The sequence below is a fragment of the Ictalurus punctatus genome, chromosome 15 (genome assembly GCF_001660625.3).
Source record: "Ictalurus punctatus breed USDA103 chromosome 15, Coco_2.0, whole genome shotgun sequence".
NCBI lineage: Eukaryota > Metazoa > Chordata > Actinopteri > Siluriformes > Ictaluridae > Ictalurus > Ictalurus punctatus.
This window is the reverse complement of record NC_030430.2, coordinates 26,760,940-26,781,817: the sequence shown is the minus strand read 5'-3', so window position 1 is coordinate 26,781,817 and position 20,878 is coordinate 26,760,940. Positions and strand designations below refer to the sequence as shown.

Sequence of the window (20,878 nt, the reverse complement as noted above, 5' to 3'; positions counted from 1 at the left end):
AAACAGCATTATCGGCACGGCGACCTACACGACGCTCTGATGTCTGATCTCTGATCTCTGATCCGACTCGCAGCTTTAACACCATGAACAGATTCACGTCTCACTTTTTAAAATACAACTCCTGTTTTTTTTACACTAACACACGTTGTGCTTTGTGTTTCTAACCCCTACATGGACACCTGCAAAAGACAAAGACAAACTGTTCCACATTTATATGTATTATTATTATTATTATTATTATTATTATTATTATTATTATTATTATTATTATTATTATTATTATTGAGTTGAAGTGGATGGTGATTGGCCCCTGGAGGTAGATGACTCTATTACTGTAGAAAGATGGAAGTCCTCTGTGCTGTTACTCGGCGATTGTTCTGGGTTCGGGGCGTTCATGCGCTCGGCGATTGCTCGGGGTTCGGGGTGTGGGCGTTGGTGGGGTACACGGTGATGGCGTTTTCACCCTGCTGCTGTTGTTCAGGTCTGTTCTCCTGTGATTGCACTGACTGAAACACAAACACATAACTATTAATACTTACCAATATGTGTCAATATATACACTTTAAGGCCAAAAGTATGTGCACCCCTGACCCTCACTCCCAAAATGTGGTTCTTCCCCAAACCGTTAGACAAAGTCTGAAGCATACAGTTGTGTAGAGCGTCTCTGTACGCTGTAACTTTACGGTTTCCCTTCACAGGAACTAAGAGGAACCCAAACACTGTTCCAGCGAGACACACAGTGCACAAGCGAGCTCCGTGAAGACGTGGTGTGTGAAGGTTGGAAGAAGGTGGAAGAACTCGAGTGTCCTGTACAGAGTCCTGACCTCGACCCCACTGAACACCTTTGGGATGAACTGGAACTGGAGTCTCCTCACATCGACATCAGCGCCTGACCTCAACCTCACTAACGCTCTTGTAGCTGAATGATCACTAATCCCCATGGCCACGCCCCAAAATCACTACGGCCATGCCCGCAAATCCCCACAGCCACGCCCCAAAATCTAGTGAAATCCTTCCCAGAATAGTGGATTAGGTTATTATAACAGTACAGAATACATCTGGAATGACAAGTTAATATGGGTGTGATGGTTAGGGGTGCACATACTTTTTGTCCCATAGAGTATGCACATAAAAAAAACTTTAAATATTGTTAAAATACTGAAATTTATGTGCTACAGAGTGTGCTGGATACTTCTTTAAATGTTATAAATCTTTATCTATTCCACACTGCTGCTGAGTTCTGGATTGTGATTGGTCAGAAGATGATTAATTTTCTATAAGAGCTGCAAATTACTAATCATTCATTATTTTCCTATAACAGCATGGCCCTGTGTGTGTTTTCCACATACTTGTTCACTAATAATTTTCATTGTTTGACGTATTTTAGTGAAGAATGAAGAATCTGGTTCTAAAAGCAGAGCTTTGGTTCCTGCTGTATGTGGGAGTTGGAATCAGAATGAAGCTCCTGCTGTAATGTGAGATGATTAGTCATGGTTACCTCTTTAGATTTTCCCCTGGTGGTGAGGAACATGTATACCATGTATCCCGGGATGAGGATCATGGAAGAGAGAGCCATGAGCCAGCCGACCCCCTGACCCCACGCCGGGAACACGTAGTTATTCATTTTGAGAGGAACCATTTGGACGGCGCTGAACAGAAACACTCCCTGAAGAAGAGAAGAAGATTAAGAAGAGTGTGGGAAAGAAGAGTTTCACTCTCTAAGCTGGTTTATTTATCCAGTCCGTCTTTGTGTAGCTCAAACCACCAGACACTGGAGAACAGAGAAGGGCTTTCAGAGATATTAGCTCTTAGAAAATCCTCGTCCTCAATGTCAGGGTTTGTTTACGGCTCAAATCATTATGCATCGGCTCCATCTGAATCGCTGCCTGAACTCGAGGTCCTGAAGCTGAAGAGAAAATGGACATGATATTGTATAGTTTATTTATTCACGTTACTCAGAAACTGCTAAATGACTAAAATGAATAAAAACATTTATTATATCCTTAAATAATAAACACACGGAGCAATAAAAACCTCTTTTACAAATCGGACTTCTTGTTTATCCATCTAACACAGAAGTGGTTTTATTATATCATAAAACACAGAAGTCAGTTATGTTCTAATATGCAAATACAAGCCATGCAACATTTGTTTGCTAAAGAAAAGGGGCGGAGCAAGCCAGAGTGTCTAATTAGCATATTCATAGTATTCAGTTTTCTAAGCATTTCTGTGCCTGTCTTCAAAATAGATTTTTTTTTCATTTTTAAATTTTTAAACAATTACGTGCCCATTGGCCTCTGTTCACATGGCACAATAATTAATTACCACATTTTTTAATAAAAAAAAATCCAACGTGATTGATCTGATTATTAGAAATGTAACTTAATGCACATAAACCAACGTGAATGAAAAATGTAATGTAATGTAATCAGGGTCATAGTTAGAGAGAGTTTTTGGACTGTATTTTATAGTGAATGCATTTATAAAATGCTGAAAAATTCGAAAAAATTCCAACAAATACTACGGTGGTTATAAAAAGTTTACACACCCCTGTTAAAACGTCAGGTTTTTGTGATGTAAAAAAATGAAATGTCAGAACCTTTTATACCTTTATTGTGAAATTTTAATCTGTTAATTAAAGTGAAAAAAAAGAATCATTTAGGGGGAAAAAATTACAAATATAAAATGTACACTAACCTGGTTGCATAAGTTTGCACACCCCTAAACTAATACTCAGTTGAAGCAGCTTTAGATTTTGTCACAGCGTTCAGTATTTTGGGGGAAGAGTCCATCAGTTTGCAGCGTCTTCACTTAGTAATATTTTGCCGTTCTTCCTTATTAAAGCGTTCTAACTCTGTCAGATGGCCAGGGCGTGTCCTGTACACAACCCTCTTCAGATCACACCACAGATCTTTGATTGGATTTAGGTCTGGACTGCACGATGTTGATCTTGTTTAGGTGAAGCCGTTCCTTTGTTGATCTGGAGGTTTGCTTTGGGTCGTTGTCGTGCTGAAAGGTGAAATTCCTCTTCATCTGAAGTGTTGTAGAGGAAGAGTTAAGGTTTTTTGTCTGGTATTTGGAGCTGTTCATTATTCCCTCCACCCTGATTAAAGCCCCAGCTCCAGCTGAAGAAAAACAGCCCCAAAGTCTGATGCTGCCACCACCGTGCTTCTCCGTGAGGACGCTGTTCTTTTGGAGATGTGATGTGTTCTTGTGGTTTTTTGTGCCAAACATATCTTTTGGTATTTATGGCAAAAAGTTAAACTTCGGTCTCATCAGACCAGAACACGTTATTCCACATGGTTTTGGAAGATCGGATGATTTTTATTTATTTATTTATTTTTGTTAAAAAAAAAGGCTTATATATATATATGCACCTGTAGATCTATTTTAAAGCTTTATTTAATTATATGAAGTAATAATTAAACAGTTTATCATTTATAGTGTTGTTTGTCACATTTAAATAAAGTTAATTTAGCCCAAAGCTTTGTGGAAAGTCTAATCCATAGCTTAATAACAAAACATTACTTGCTTGTATTTGCCTTTTTGTTACCTGATTTATTCAGGAACTAATGAAACCACGTCATGATGCTGAACAACTGAGATTCAGAGATAATGAGGTTACACACAGGGAGGTGGAAGGAAGAGGGTTTTTTACTTACTGCAACAACCAGAGGAGTGAAAAACACCCAACAGAGTTTCCACCATATGCAGGGTTTATATCCGATCATCTCCTCGATGTTACTGTAGAATTTATTCACACCTGCAGACACCAGAAATCAGACGTTAATAAATCAACACACTCACCTAGAGACCAGCAGATTAAAGATTCTCCTGCGTTTACTCATAGAAAAACACCCATGTGCTAATGTAGAAATATAATATATACAGTGGTGCTTAAAAGTTTGTGAACCCGTTAGAATTTTCTATATATCATAAATATGACCTATGACATCATCAGATTTTCACACGAGTCCTAACAGTCGATAAAGAGAACCCGAATGCCCCTCACAGAAATGTAATATTGGATCATTTTCCTCAATAAATAATTGACTAAGTATAATATATTTGTATTAGTTGTTTAATCGGGTTCTCTTTATCTACTTTTAGGACTCGTGTGAAAATCTGATGATGTTTTAGTTTATATTTATGATACAGTGCATCCGGAGAGTATTCACAGCGCTTCACTTTCTCCACATGGTGTGATGTTACAGTCTTTTTCCAAAATGGATTCAATTCATTATTTTCCTCAAAATTCTACACACAACACCCCATAATGACCACGTGAAAGAAGTTTGTTTGAAATCTTTGCAAATTTATTAAAAATAAAAAACAAAAAAGCACATGTACATAAGTATTCACACCCTTCGCTCAATACTTTGTTGACGCACCTTTGGCACCAATTACAGCCTCAAGTCTTTTTGAGAATGATGCCACAAGCTTGACACACCTATTTTTGGGCAGTTTCTCCCAGTCTTCTTTGCAGGACCTCTCGAGCTCCATCAGGTCGGATGGGGAGCGTCGGTGCACAGCCATTTTCAGATCTCTCCAGAGATGTCCAATCGGGTTCAAGTCTGGGCTCTGGCTGGGCCACTCAAGGACATTCACAGAGTTGTCCTGTAGACACTCCTTTGTTATCTTGGCTGTGTGCTTAGGGTCGTTGTCCTGTTGGAAGATGAACCTTCACCCCAGTCTGAGGTCCAGAGCGCTCTGGAGCAGGTTTTCATCAAGGATGTCTCTGTACATTGCTGAATTCATCTTTCCCTCGATCCTGACCAGTCTCCCAGCTCCTGCCGCTGAAAAACATCCCCACAGCATGATGCTGCCACCACCATGCTTCACTGTAGGGATGGTATTGGCCAGGTGATGAGTGGTGCCTGATTTCCTCCAGACATGATGCTTGCCGTTCAGGCCAAAGAGTTCAATCTTTGTTCAATCTTTGTTTCATCAGACTAGAGAATTTTGTTTCTCATGGTCTGAGAGTCCTTCAGGTGCCTTTTGGCAAACTCCAGGTGGGCTGTTATGTACCTTTCACTGAGGAGTGTCTTCCATCTGGCCACTCTACCAGTCAGGCCTGATTGGTGGAGTGCTGCAGAGATGGTTGTTCTTCTGGAAGGTTCTCCTCTCTCCACAAAGACACGCTGGAGCTCTGTCAGAGTGACCATCGGGTTTTTGGTCACCTCTCTGACTAAGGCCCTTCACCCCGATCGCTCAGTTTGGCCGGTGGCCAGCTCTAGGAAGAGTCCTGCTGGTTCCAAACTTCTTCCATTTATGTATGATGGAGGCCACTGTGCTCACTGGGACCTTCAATGCTGCAGAAATGTTTCTGTACCTTTCCCCAGACCTGTGCCTCGATACAACCCTGTCTCGGGGGTCTCCAGACAATTCCTTGGACTTCATGGCTTGGTTTGTGCTCTGACATGCAGTGTTAACTGTGGGACCTTACATAGACAGGTGTGTGTCCTTCCAAATCATGTGCAGTCAACTGAATTTACCACAGGTGGACTCCAATCGAGTTGTAGAAACATCTCAAGGATGATCAGTGGAAACAGGACGCACCTGAGCTCAATTTTGAGTGTCACGGCAAAGGGTGTGAATACTTATGTACATGTGCTTTTTTGTTTTTTATTTTTAATAAATTTGCAAAGATTTCAAACAAACTTCTTTCATGTTGTCATTATGGGGTATTGTTTGTAGAATTTTGAGGAAAATAATGAATTGAATCCATTTTGGAAACAGGCTGTAACATCACAAGATGTGGTGAAGCGCTGTGAACACTTTCCGGATGCACTGTATATAGAAAATTCTAAAGGGTTCACAAACTTTCAAGCATCACTGTACAACTTGGTCAAAATAAATATTATATTATATAAATAGTATATTAAGTTAGGTTAAGTAAGGTTAAGTAAGTATTAAAACAGTGTGTGGTGTTACAACAGCACGCTTTATTCCTCTTATACCTCAGGGATTTATCAACAATAACAATTTTTTATTTAAGAACACAGTGTCAGACTTTTTATCCATTTGTAGTTACATTTTAATGTTGTGAAATGTCCATGAAATTCTCTCTCTACAAGTTAATAGGACAAGATAATCACAGTGAGTGTGAGTGGAAACAGTAGAGGAGTGTAAACTCTGTGCTGAAGATGTGGGAAACTGAAAGTTCCAGCTTCACCTCTGACTGTTACACAGCGCTGACACTGGAGACTCCTTCCTTACATTACAGAAAATTTTTTAAAAATCTGTTTACATGGACCGTGCGCTGTACACGTCTCTGTGAACGAGCCGTTACTATAGAAACGATAATTTATTAGAGCGAGAGCATTAATATAAACCTGCGCTACTGTCAGAGCCGCTGTTCTAGAGAATTAATCACCGCCTCCTGACCAATCACAGTCCAGAACTCAGCAGCGCCGTGTTGTAATACTGTTTATCAAAACGGTTTCACATTGAGAGTATGTTTAAATAAAATAAATCATCTCTGTAATGTTGTCGTGTCTCACCGTAACACCAGGAGATGGAGATACACTCGAAGAAAACCAGGAACAGGAGACACATGCCACTGGCAGAGTAATAGTCGAAGAGTTTGAAGACGTAAAGGCCGCCCTAAAGCAACAGGGATAAATAAAATTCCCTTTTTCAGATACAGACAGTGAGCAAAAGTCTTGATACCCTCATTTTTTATAGCTAGTCACAGCTAGTCTTGCCGGAGTCCCTGCTTTTACTCACGCACAGTACATTGTCCTTCACTATTACAGGACAAAAACCATACCTAATAATCTCTCTCTCTCTCTCTCTCTCTCTCTCTCTCTCTCTCTCTCTCTCTCTCTCTCTGTTGAGCTACACATGATACTCCTGAGCTGCCAGTGATCCTGACCCCTTCTGCTCTCCGGACCTGCCTGATCCATCCTGATGTTCTACTTCTGGTTGGAGTTCTCATCAGTTGGAAGTCACATGCTGCTGCTGAGGATGTCCCACATGGTGCAGTCTAAAGATCACTGAGATTACTGAGGACGGTTCCACTTAAACACCATAAAGATGCTTTGGACCTCAGTTCATATGAACAGTTATGCTGTGATAGCTTTAGCACTACAATCACCACAAACAGTTCTGCACTCGAGTCTCCATCAGTGATCAGTGGAGAAGTTCAACACAACAGACTTCCTGTAGAAACTGTAATGAAGTTCCTGCTTACACAACTGCACTATTTGAGCATGTAGTATTAGCACATTTATAGAAGGGGTGTATTTATTTATAATCGCACTATCCGGTGTCACCCAGATGAGGACGGGTTCCTTCTGAGTCCGGTTCCTCTCGAGGTTTCTTCCTCATATCGTCTCAGGGAGTTTTTCCTCACCACGTCTCCTCTGGCTGCTCATTAGAGATAAATTCATACATTTAACATCTCTATCCTGAGTGTATATATTTCTGTACCGCTGCTCCGGGACGACGTCCACCGTTAAACACACTGTACACAACACTGAACTGAACTGAATAAATTTTTATACAAATTTAGTGCGTCAGTCAAAAATAAATTTCTAAACATTAATTTTCCAGAGAAAATAATATAGTAATGTTAAACATCTTTGCTGTACATTATTTCTTTTTATAATATTATTAATATATTAAATATAATAATATAAGGTCATTTACTCTGCTTACAGATTAACCTGTAAAATAATTGTAATATATGAATCTTAGTAAGTTAGTACAGTAGATATGTGCTGCATATAAACCTACCAAACATATTCTATTTACATTCTTTCATAACATCACCTAACAACTAGCAACGTGTCTTAATTACCTGCGTGATGTTGGAGAGGCCGATTATATACGACACCAGGCACACACACGCGATGAAAATCTCTCGTCTTTTCCTCAGGATCGCCGGGAACTCGTCCACCAGGGCGGTGATGAAGCCTTCCACCGTACAGAACTGCAACACCACAAAACTCCAAATTAAAGCAGCACACAGGATTCCTTCGCGCTGCTCTACCTTCGCGCTGCTCTACCTTCACGCTGCTCTACCTTCACGCTGCTCTAACTTCACGCTGCTCTACCTTCACCCTGCTCTACCTTCACGCTGCTCTACCTTCACGCTGCTCTACCTTCACGCTGCTCTACCTTCACCCTGCTCTACCTTCACGCTGCTCTACCTTCACCCTGCTCTAACTTCACGCTGCTCTACCTTCACGCTGCTCTACCTTCACCCTGCTCTACCTTCACCCTGCTCTACCTTCACGCTGCTCTACCTTCACGCTGCTCTACCTTCACGCTGCTCTACCTTCACCCTGCTCTACCTTCACGCTGCTCTACCTTCACCCTGCTCTAACTTCACGCTGCTCTACCTTCACGCTGCTCTACCTTCACGCTGCTCTACCTTCACCCTGCTCTACCTTCACCCTGCTCTACCTTCACGCTGCTCTACCTTCACGCTGCTCTACCTTCACCCTGCTCTACCTTCACGCTGCTCTACCTTCACCCTGCTCTACCTTCACGCTGCTCTACCTTCACGCTGCTCTACCTTCACCCTGCTCTACCTTCACGCTGCTCTACCTTCACGCTGCTCTACCTTCACCCTGCTCTACCTTCACGCTGCTCTACCTTCACGCTGCTCTACCTTCACCCTGCTCTACCTTCACCCTGCTCTACCTTCACGCTGCTCTACCTTCACGCTGCTCTACCTTCACCCTGCTCTACCTTCACGCTGCTCTACCTTCACCCTGCTCTAACTTCACGCTGCTCTACCTTCACGCTGCTCTACCTTCACGCTGCTCTACCTTCACCCTGCTCTACCTTCACGCTGCTCTACCTTCACGCTGCTCTAACTTCACGCTGCTCTACCTTCACGCTGCTCTACCTTCACCCTGCTCTACCTCATTACACGGGTTAGAATCCCTCGAAACGCATCGCCACCAAATGATTTCAAATTTTGTAATTAAATCTGAATATCTTGAATATTTTGATGTTCTAGAATATTAATTTGTGCATGGAGTTTGAAATCACCAATTTTAATGATCACATGTCACGAACACGTGACAAACACATCACGAACACGTGACAAACACGCTTGTGAGTTGTTGAAACCCCTGAACTACACGCAGGTGATTGTAATAATATAAATGCTTATGATAAATAATCTCAAGCGGTTACGTAACCCGACTCTGAATGTGAGCAACTTTCCCCTCACCTGAATAGACGCCATTTTGCACTTAAATCACAGACTATGAATATTGTGATCAGAAAATTCAGGATATTTTTCCCAAACGTGTGCTATTGAGGGACGTCACCTGGCTGTCGATTCCCAGCATGAGCAGCATGGAGAAGAAGAGGATGGCCCACAGCGGAGAGACGGGTAACTGTGTCACGGCCTCGGGGTACGCTAAAAATGCCAAACCTGGACCTGAAGAGGAAACACAGACCATAAAACAGAATACACATGTGAGCGAGACACGCTATAGGAATTGTTCTATAACACTATGAAGAAGTGCTTGAGTTACCTGAAGCAGCTACGTCAGCTATCGTTCTCTTAGTCACGTGAGCCATGAAACCCACGATGGAGAAAATGACAAATCCAGCAAACATACTGGTGGATGAGTTTATAAGGCACACGATGATCGAGTCTCTGCCGGAAAGACAGGAAAAGACAGACGTTGAATATATTCACGGCTGAACTGCAGGGTACTAATTCCAGCCATGGAGGAATGAATTAATTATGTACTGAGAGCTCTGAGGTTTAATTACACCCTAATTCTAGGCACAAATTGCTCATATTTATTCATATCCTCTTACATTAGTCAAATGAGGGGTCTTAAATGACACGGTACACATCGCTGGACAAAATGGAGGTGTTAATGAAGAATATCATCTCAAAAAATCCTTCAAAAACATTAAAAAATGACTGCAGTCAGCATTAAACAGATAACCAGTGGAGTCTAGTGTCCGGATTTTACTGCCTAAAACTCCCAAACACGACGAAATTCACCCCCTGGTGGCAGTCGTTTATATTATATCACTATTTCTTTTACATCAAACCTTTTTTATCTGTTTATGTTGAGTTTATAAGTCCTGGTGAATGAGCTGTTACTATAGAAACGAGGATGTAGATAACGTTGTCGTAATTATAACGAGCGCGTTACTATAGACCTGTCACGTGAAGCTGCACTACGGAAAACTACTACTCAACACCTTCTGACCAATCAGAATCCAGGATTTAACAGCGTTGTACTGTCAGCGTTGTACTTTCTGATTTTCCCTTCTGTGTGTGAGACGTCTCGTTATAAAAGTCAGAATTCCACAGTTAAAGCAGATATAGAGTTTGTAAAGATTTGCAAACATGTAGAGTTTATAGTTTATAAAGTTTATAGTGGAATTTATTGCCAGTTAAAGCCGTCAGGTATTTTATTTTCTGGGTTTTGTCTTTGATAGTTCCAATAAAACAGCCAGGCATTTTTTATTTTAAATTGGTCACTCTGACTTTTTGTGTGTTTTAAATTGCACTCCTCGATATGTTATTGTTCTTAAAATTGCGATGAATCAAATAGGACATTTTGGGGGCATTTGATTACATAACTAATTGAAACAAGGAAAAAGCATCAAAAACACAGGCTAACGCTTTTCAAACACAAACATGGCAGAATCCGGCGCTAAACAGAAGCATCACCAGAAGGGAAAAGTAAAACTTGGAAAAAATTAAATGCAAGCTGGATAAATCTGAGACTGAGATCAGTATGGAGCTGATGTTAGTTATGTTTCTCTTCGACTGGTGATGAAATGCTCAAATATTTAAATCGATTACTGCACCAGTAAATCTGTACATTTGTGGCAGGTCAGAATTTTGCGTCCTCATAAATTTGTCCAGTCTAGCCGAGTTGAACAAGACCTCAGGAGGTCAACTAGCTGGCTAATATAGTAATGTAGATAAACCCCGCCTTCCAATATTAATTTTAAGAGGCGGGGCTTTGTGTAAACAAATCCATTCTGTGTTTTCGTGGTTCACATTGTAACTCCTAGAGCTTAAATTGGACTCTTTAGTTTTACCCTGAAAACTGCACCGAGACTGTAACTGTACCATCGTTTACATCTTCAGCAGTTCATAAACTCAAACACAGCAAAACATTCTCACTCGGCTACAACGGAACTTGCGCAACAGCGTACGGGTGATGAAACAAGCCCTTCGCCTTGTCTCGTCGTACCTGTAAACGTTGTTGTTGAAAGGGTTGTAGCTGCCGAGCGCGATCAGAGAGCCGAGCCCCAAACCGTACGAGAAAAAGATCTGCGTGGCAGCATCCAGCCAGACCTGAGGGAACAACGAGACGAATAACACAACATCCCTCACCTCCGTTCTGCTCCAGCCTCAGCCGGTTCCTACTCTAAATCATGTGACATTACCTCAGACTCTTTAAGCTTCACAAAATCAGGTGTGATGTAGAACAGAATTCCTTCTTTCGCTCCGGGAAGTGTGACTCCGCGGATGAACAGGATGAATAACATGAAGTATGGGTAGGTGGCTGAGAAATACACAACCTACAAACACAGTATAGTTTACATGTCACGGAGGAAAATATCACATTAGAACCAGTTGTTGTTGTTGTGGTTTTTAAGATGTTTCAGTATTCAGTATTTTAATCGGCTCATCACTAGACGGTAGATTCCCAGTGAACTCAGACACTGAATATTTCTGCCATCTGAACGCTTTCCAGTAGATTTACAAACGGATGCGTGTACGGCAATTTGTGTAAAGAGGAACTACATTATTTACTACAGTGCCAAAAGCGATATCTATCTCGTGAGTGTGCCGTCCTCCTATTGGTGGATTTGAGGGGAGGGTTGTAGCAGCAGCGCTCGCACTCGGAGACATTACGCAGACATTTTTCACACTGAAGAATGCCGTCTTTGGTCAGTGCTAAACTCAACTCACGATCAAAGTATAGATTTGTACAATTTCCATATGAAAGTTACTTACCTTTCCAGTCCAACGAACACCTTTCCAGATACAGAAGTACACGAGGACCCAAGCGATGGCCAGAGTTATTGCTAGCGGTGCGCGGATCTGCCCCGGTTTTTCCAAACCATCAGTGATGTTATGTACATTGCGTCTGTATTAAACATCCAAACGCATTCAAAAAGTTATGTTTTAATTGTGCACCTAAGTTGTTTAGGCAGTGCTTTATTCTAGTTTAATTAATGTTAACGAACTCGCTAACAAACATATAAACTGATGTTAATTCCACACAGTAAGGGTTAGCATAAGATTAGCGAGCTTGTGAGACTTGGGTCAGACTTTGATGTCAAATACCTACAGTGAATATAAAAAGCTTACACAACCCATATATCCAGCTTCCTAAACACAACACTGCTTTAGCGTTAGCTAGGCAAGCTAAGGTTAGGTCTTTAGGAATGCAGTGGATATAAAGGTTTACTCACCCCCGTTAGAAGTCGTGGGTTTTTTTTAATGTAAAAAATTAAACTCGGATAAGCCGAGATGTCAGAACTTTTTTCACCTTTAATGTGAACAGCAACCAACATTCAAGTGAAAAGCAAATACAAACCTGGTTGTATAAGAATTCACACCCCTTAACTGTGTTAAAGCACATTTTGCCTATAATACAGCACTCAGTGTTTCGGGGTCAGATCTTCTGACTTAACACATCTTCATTTGGTCATTTTATTCCAGTCTTCATTACTGAAATTCTCCAGATCCATCAGATAGCGAGGGGATCTCCGGTACACAGCTCTCTTCAAGTCATTCTACAGGATTTATATCAGGGATCTGACTGGGCCATTCCAAAACAATGACCTTCTTCTTCTGAAGCTGTTCTTTCGTTGACTTGGGTTTGTGCTTTGGGTCGTTATCGTGCTGGAAGGGGAATGTTTCTTCATTTTCAGCTGTCTAACAGACACCTGCAGATGTTGTGCCAAAATAGATTGGTATTTAGAGCTATCCATGATTCCCTAACTAACGCCCCAGTCCCAGCTGAAGAGAAGCAGAACCATAGCACGACGCTACCATCACCATGTTTCACTGTCTTGTTTTTGCACCAAGCATCTTTTAGAATTATGTCCAAAATGTTTTACCTTGGTTTCATCAGATGAAAATACATTTTAATACTTGTTTTGTGGTAACTGTATGTATGTTTCAGCTAAATATAGGTGGGCTCAGATGTATTTTTGTGAGACAGGGCTTCAGTCTAGTCACCCTACCCCATCACCCAGACATGTGAAGAACCCGAGAGATTGGTGTCTCGTGCAGAGAGCAGTCAGTACGTGTCAGATGTTCCTGCAGCTCCTTTAATGTTGCTGTAGGTCTCTCAGCAGCCTCCCTGGTAAGTGTTCCTCTTGTCCTTGGGTCAGTTTTGGAGGGACGTCCTGTTCTTGGTGATGTCACTGTGGTGCTCCATTTTCTCCACTTGTTGATGACGAGCTTCACAGTGTTCTGTGGTACATCTGATGTTTTGGAAATCTCCTGATTGAGACCTTTCCACACTGAGATTCTGTACAGGCTTTGTAAGCTCTTTGAGGACCAGGGCTTCAGCAGTCAGAAGATGTGAAGAAACTCCGACAGAAACAGCTGATCTTATTCGTGGTTAATCAGAATCACTTCAGTGATAACAGCTGTATGATAATTACATTTGAATTTGAGATTGAGGTTCATTCTGACCACAGCACAGTCACATGCCCCATTATAAAAGGGTGCGCATACTTATGCAACCAGGTTATTGTAAGCTTTTTCATTTTTTTAGTCCTAAAACATTTCTATTTGTTTTTCACTTGAATGCTGTCGGTTGCTAAGGTGATCTGATATCTATCTTGGTTTAATTTTTTTCTTACATCACAAAAGCCTGCAATTTGATCAGGGGTGTGTAAACTTTTAAACAATATCTTTAGCATTGCATTTCTAAAGACGTAAGCGTAGCTAGGCTAGTTAAGGCTAAAGCAGCGCTGTGTTTAGGAAGCTGGATATTTTAAGATAAACAGTATAACGAGTTGAAGAAGTGAGAATACACGCTTGAGGTCACATGATGAAGCTGACGATTAAACACAACACAACAGCGCGCCTCGTTTAAGACATCTTCTGCAAGCTTACTCCCAAAACTCCATGACAGCGCTGGTCAGGTTGGTGGTGTCTGCAATGCTATAGTTTGTGAAACATCTGTCTGTGTTCCAGGGGTTGCTACAGGATTTCCACGGAAGTTCCTAAAATTAAAAAAGAAAAGTGAATTTCAATTCAGTTCAGTTTTATTTGTACAGCACTTTCAACAACGGACGTTGTCCCAAAGCAGCTACACACAAACATATGGATTCAGGATATAGAGTCTAAATATATGAATTTATCCCTAATGATAAATGATACAGAATTGTTTTAGGAATTAAAATGTGGGGAATGGCGTCCATGACGACGCGGGTGAGATGCGTGGTACTCACGGTGGTGAAGGAGTTGTACAGGTAGTACAACGCCCAAGCAATGATCACGATGTAGTAAATGTTGAGCCAGAAGGAGAGCACGGCTGCAGCGAGGCCAACTCCTGCACACATGGGGGCCAAATATTAACGTCCATCTAACCTGAACAGTGCCACGACGTTTACACTGGGCAGCTGTGCGTGCATTCAAATGACAGACTTTTTGTGGAAGGTCTAAAATTGAGATCTGGTAAGTTTAGGGCTTTGGAGTTTAAAAGGGAAAAGAAGAAACTAAAGCTGAACAAGCACCAGGATTTAAACAGAGGTGTGGTCACGTAGGTGTTTACTCTCACCTGCGTACTGTTGATTTGTAAATAAGAACTGCTGCTGCAATCATAACGACTGTCCGGTGCTCATCCCAGCACTCGTAGGAGATCGTGTTCACACTCGAGGTTTTTTTCCAAACCCGGGGCTGAGAGTTTGGTACGATTGGTGAAATGTGAAAGCTACAGTATTTTCGAGCTCCTGAGAGTCGATCCCTGGTTTTGGGGTCTGGGGTCTGGGGCTTGCTTCTACCGAACCGTGGTGCGGTCCGTATCCTGTGTGGAATTATCCGCTCTCATCACTGCGCACCGAGTTACATGATTGGTCCAATCGGTCATGTTACTTCCTGTTTCAAGTGTGGTGATGGCGAGGAAAGCGTTGTCACGGTCAGCGGAGGAGACAGAACGCCTTATCGATATATTAAACTAGCCTTTCCTCACCACTGTCGCCTCTGGAGTCTTCATTAGGGAATAAATCTACATCTTGAAATAAATAGTTTATTGTGTTTACGATTTATTAAAGTGCTTGGAGCACCAGGTCCAACCTCAAAGCCCGTCTCTGAGAGATGTACTACTCCTGTATCATATGACTCATGGTATCAAATCTGTCCAACTATAGAGCGATTGTGATGTCAGTGATCCCTTAAAAACACTCCTTATGTTCGTTTAAAGACGCTATACCTTTAAACATCGGCGCCAGCTTCCACACTCCGAGTCCTCCGATGGACGTGTACTGCCCGAGCGCACACTCGAGGAGAAACAGGGGCATTCCAGCAAATATGAGGGTCAGAAAGTAAGGAATCAAGAAGGCCCCTGTGTGGACACGAATAAAGAACACACAAATCTCACACAAATCAACGTACAGGGATTTATCCATCTGTAAATTCAGAACAATTCACACAAGTCAAGTTGTATGACGGGTTATGAAGGTTATGGTTGGGGCGGGGTTAAAGGAGACATTAAGGGCGGGGTTTGTTTTCGCATATGCGCACAGAAAAACTCCTAAACTGTTAGGGTCATTTGAAAAATACAGAAAATTAACATTCACAAGAAGAACAGCAGATTAAGCGTTTTACTCAGAGTAGAGTTACGCACTTTCAGGATTTAATCCTGAAATCTTCAGTATTCAGACCTCAGATGTAACTACGGACGTAAGCGCTTTTCGGAAGTTACGTGAGAGTTACACGCCCGGGGGCGGAGTTTATCTAAAACAGAGGCGTGTCTCAGCTACTCTCGAGTCTGATCGCATGTTTCTAGATATAGCGTGGCCCGAGTGAGGAGCAGCGGTAAGTCCAGCGCCACCGTCTGACTGTTTGATGTAACTACACACACACACACACTATGGAATGTCAATCGAGGACAATATTAAATACATAAATATTACTCTATTCATTACTTAATAATATTGTCTATTTAAAATCCGTGAAAAGCTTCAGAGGAGACGCGTCTTAATCAGAGGCCTGGTTTATCTGGAGGAGTGAATATTTTATGGATGAAAAGATTAATGGAGTTAAAGTTTCTCTGTAAGAGTAGCAGATGAGCGCTAGGTCAGATTATCCTTCACACCATGGACACATCCCCTTTACAGCAGAGCGCATCGAATTAACACACACACACACACACACACACACACACACACACACACACACACACAGACTTTACTCTATTAATTCAACAAATAACAGTGAATTAAAAGTGTGATTAAATCTGCCACATCTCACACACACATTACAATTTCATCACCTTGTATTAGAGTCTCGTGACTTCATTATGTTGCGCTCGAGTCAGAGTACGATATAAGATTTAAAATTTAAAAGAACAGGATGTTGTGGATCAAGTGCTATTCTATGTGCTGCTGAATGTGTGTGAGTGTGGAAGGAATTTCAACCAGTGATTAATGTGAGAATTACAACTAGCACTTTTCATGCAGTAATCGATTGGTGATGTGTACACCCAGAAGACCAAGAAGATCATCGTGGACTTTAGGTCCACGTCATGGACATCGTGGACCCCCCCCCCCCCCCCCCCCCACACACACACACACACACATTCTGTATAATATACATGTTGTTCTCCACTGTACATGTAAGTCATAGCTCCATTTATGCTGTAGTACTTACTTTGGACTTTTCTTTATATAACACTATATTCCTGTACTTCCGGTTAGAAAGTATATAAAGTATATAACACTATATTCTGTAATGTTTCTAATGGTAGTTTAATGCTTCCTGATGGTTCCTGAAGGTAATAATTTACCCATGAAAGAAGGCCTTATTGGGTTCTGATGGTATTTAATAGTAACCAGAAGAACCCTAATGGAAACCATGACACTACTAGCAATTAAGGTTGATTACGTGATGGAACCCATTAGAGATTCTCATAATGGACTAGAATTCACAGCGCTGCTTACCGCCGCCATTTTTCCCACACAGGTACGGGAATCTCCACACGTTTCCGAGCCCGATGGCGTATCCTACGCAAGACAACAAGAAGTCGAACTTTCCTGCCCAGGTTTCCCTGTCAGGAATATCCTTCTTCTTCTTCTTGTCGTCGTTCTGTTCCTCCTGTACCTCGTCCAGTTTGGATCTGTCGTGGGTCGTGACCTCGTTCAGCTCCATCGCCACCTGTCCATCCACCGTGACGGTTTTAGCGCCGTTTGTTGCCATTTCTCTGGTTTTGGCTGAGCTCAAGCTCCTCTTGGCCACGAGGCGCGAGACTTCAGCACCGGTCCACGTAGACAACAGTTTCGCACACTTTTTAGGTTTAAACAAGAAAAAAAAAAAAGATTTTCGTTTAAAATCCTGGAGTTTTGTGACGTTTAAAACGGATGTGTGGCGTCACACGGCAGCTCTTCAGTTACACTTAACCTGAAAACAGGAAATGAAATAGTTGGTCCTCGAATCTCATGTTATTCTCTTTATCTTTCCTTCATGTAGTAAATCAACACCGAGGAGCTTTCTGTCAGTTCTCCAGATGTGCAGATTTCTCCCCAGCGACCTCCCATCCGTCAACAATTTAAAATTAACTAACAATTATGCTTTTTTTAAGAAAAAGGTTTTTTTTGTTGTTTTTTTGTTCATTTCCATCCACACACAGCTCAAGCAGTTCCACACAGTGTAATCTCCTGTCAGGAAATGACCTGATAATGCTTCTCCTGTACATATACAGCTAACACCGTACCGTTCATTTATTTATTTTGCATTGTTAATTATTAAGACATTAATTTAAAACTAATTTAAAAAAGAAAAATCAACAGAATAAATAAATACAAGATTTATTCTCTGTGATAATTCTCAGATTTATTCTCTGTGTAGAAAGCATTTCTCTCGTAAATGCTCATTTTATCCTCATTTATATATTCAGTAATTCATTAGATTTGTTTATAAAGATCTAAAATGAAATCTTTTACATTAGACGCTTGTACTGTAGCTTAATTAGTCTTCATTTCTAATCCAGATGTTAGGTAATAATGCTTGTGTTAATGATATTTACATCCTCTGTCTGCTCCTGCTTGTGACTAAGTAAACTATAAAAAAACAAGTTATATATTCAGAGTGCTTTATGTGTAATATATAATCTGTAATAAAGAGGATGTTGTTGTGAGGACGCTGAAGTCCACGCTGCGCTCCGTCTTTATTCCCTTCTGTTTCTCACAAGCAGGAAAATATATCATGTAAAAATATGAGAGCACATCAGGCTTAATTGGTTCTACAACTGATTGCAATCAGACGTCAGTGTTTGCTTTAAAGCTGAATAAATAATAATAATAATAATAATAATAATAATAATAATAATAATAATAATAATACATTTCAAGGCATTACTATCTTTTAGAGAAAAGAATGCATGCCTACTCACAGTGAGTCTCCGAATATCCTGCCGAAAGGCTTTCTTTTCCCTCATGTACACAAGGTTCTGTAGGTTCTGTAGGTTCTGTAGGTTCTGTAGGTTCTGTAGGTTCTCCCAGAGTTGTAAACTTGCAGTATTGCTCAGAATGTAAATGTGTTTTATTCCCATTAAAGCAAAAACAATTGAAGCAAAGACCCAAAATGTTCCTCAGGGAAAGGGGGAAGGAGCGAGAGTGTGTGTGAGAGTGCGTGCGTGCGAGTGAGTGTGTGCGAGTGTGTGTGAACGTGCGTGCGTGCGAGTGAGTGTGTGCGAGTGTGTGTGAGCGTGTGTGACGGTCCAGAGGCGGATGAACATGTTCAGTCCAGAGGAGCAGAAACAGCGTCGCTGTAGCGTGTGTGTGAAACACCAACAAGCGGGCAACACACACACACACACACACACACACACACACACACACTCACACACACACACATACATACACACACACACACACACACACACACACACACACACACACACACACACACACATACATACACACACACTCCACCAACTCCACCTACATCACACCAATGTCATCTGAAAGTCAATCCCTCCTTCTCTCTCTCTCTCTCTCTCTCTCTCTCTCTCTCTGTCTGTTTCTCCCTCCTTCCCTCTCTCTGTCCATCTGCCTGTCTGTTGCTCTCTCACCTATCTATCTGTCTATCTATCTATATCTCTCTCTCTCTCTATCTATCTATCTATCTATCTATCTATATCTCTCTCTCTCTATCTATCTATCTATCTATCTATCTATCTATCTATCTATCTATCTATCTATCTACCTATATCTCTCTCTCTCTCTCTCTATCTATCTATCTATCTATCTATCTATCTATCTATCTATGCTCTTTCTCTCTCTCCACCCTGCACTTTTGCTGTCTGTCCTGCAGTAAAATCCAACAATACTGATCTAATCTTTAATGTTTATTAATGAACATTTTTGTATTTGTTTGTTTGTTTTTGTTTATTCTACATTCCGCGCACGTCCTCTGCTTCCTGTGCAATAACTGCATTTATAAAAAATCTGATATTTATAACGTCACATCTTTGACCATCATTTTTCCACAAATTGCCCCAGATGTATGTTCTGAAATGACTCATCTCTCTCTCTCTCTCTCTCTCTCACACACACTCACACACACACACACACACTGTTTTTAGACATGCTTTGTGTAGTGTATGTGTTTTATTTGATGTCACTCATGTACCTTCACATGTTTTTCTCATGTACTCGTATTTCATGTGAAATGGATGTGATTTTTTTGTATGGAGTCAAATGATAAAACACAAAGCGAGAGTTGAAGTGGTTGATTATTTTCCTCTAACAGCACGTCCCCGAGTGTTTTATTCCTCTTACACCACAGCAACTCACCAACGATCACAATATTTTATTTACTAAAGAATGATACATCATGCTTTTTTTATCCGTTTTTAGTTACATTTAATGTTGCTGAAACAAATTCTCTCTCGTGAAGTTAACACGACAAAAAATCGCAGCTTCTGGTGTTTCAGAGAAAGAAGCGTAAACACCTCTGTCCTGAAGACGTCGGAAAAGTTCAATTTACAGCCTTACCTCCGACAGAAAATTTCACCATGTCAACAATTACACATTTTTTTAACGCTGTACACGTCCCTGTTACTATAGAAACGATAACGCATTAGAACGAGCACATTAATATAAACCTGTCAGAGCCGCTGTTATAGAGAATTAATCCCCACCTTCTGACCAATCACAGTCCAGAACTCGGCAGCAGTGTGATGTAATAAGGTAATAAATTAGCATGTGGGTCTCAGACAGTGAAACACGATCAGGACTGAAGGTCCACTCCTGTGTACGTATCGTTTCAGCTTTTTCTTATCATGAAATATGGATATTTCTGTGTGTAGTGTAGTTCTCTGCTGCTGGAGTGTTTAGTGTTCAGTGAAATGGTTCTGTCAAGGGATTTCACCTCCTCACTCCTTCCTTGGCTCCGTGTGGCAGAGCTGAAATGGCAGCAGATGGCAGAGCGATGAGGAGTGAACTAACCTACTAATGATACCCAAAATTCAGCATCGGCATGTCCATCTGGCCCCGCTCCCTCCGGTAATGATTGTGAAAACATGTTGTATTTATGCACCTGCTGAGGGACATGTAACATCCTGGTGTCCCACACACACACACACTCACACACACTCACTCACTCACACACACACACACACACACACACACACACACACACACACACACACACACACACACACACACACACACTCATATCTCAGAG

General features: G+C 41.3%; 1 protein-coding gene across 1 annotated transcript; it reads right to left on the bottom strand.

Annotated features, from left to right (window-relative positions):
• Positions 1–287: 287 nt before the first annotated feature.
• Positions 288–19,185, bottom strand: slc6a1a (solute carrier family 6 member 1a). Its single transcript, XM_017487910.3, has 15 exons — positions 18,582–19,185; positions 17,134–17,590; positions 15,405–15,536; positions 14,425–14,525; positions 14,087–14,196; positions 11,966–12,098; positions 11,392–11,526; positions 11,196–11,299; positions 9,501–9,625; positions 9,291–9,403; positions 7,805–7,936; positions 6,504–6,606; positions 3,663–3,763; positions 1,499–1,666; positions 288–506 (listed from the first exon to the last, which is right to left on the bottom strand). Exons 2-15 carry the CDS (start codon positions 17,387–17,389, stop codon positions 393–395), a joined length of 1,827 nt encoding a protein of 608 aa, XP_017343399.2. The 5' UTR covers positions 17,390–17,590; positions 18,582–19,185; the 3' UTR covers positions 288–392.
• Positions 19,186–20,878: the final 1,693 nt, after the last annotated feature.

Bases quoted from the DNA above. Each gene is read 5' to 3' on its own strand.
- slc6a1a (XM_017487910.3), bottom strand. From the start codon at position 17,389: ATGGCAACAAACGGCGCTAAAACCGTCACGGTGGATGGACAGGTGGCG. The intron at 7,937-9,290 runs GTGACGTCCCTC...GTGGTGTTGCAG, and splicing joins TGCTGGGAATCGACAGCCAG to TTCTGTACGGTGGAAGGCTT. The intron at 6,607-7,804 runs GTAATTAAGACA...CTGTTGCTTTAG, and splicing joins GCCTCTCCAACATCACGCAG to GGCGGCCTTTACGTCTTCAA.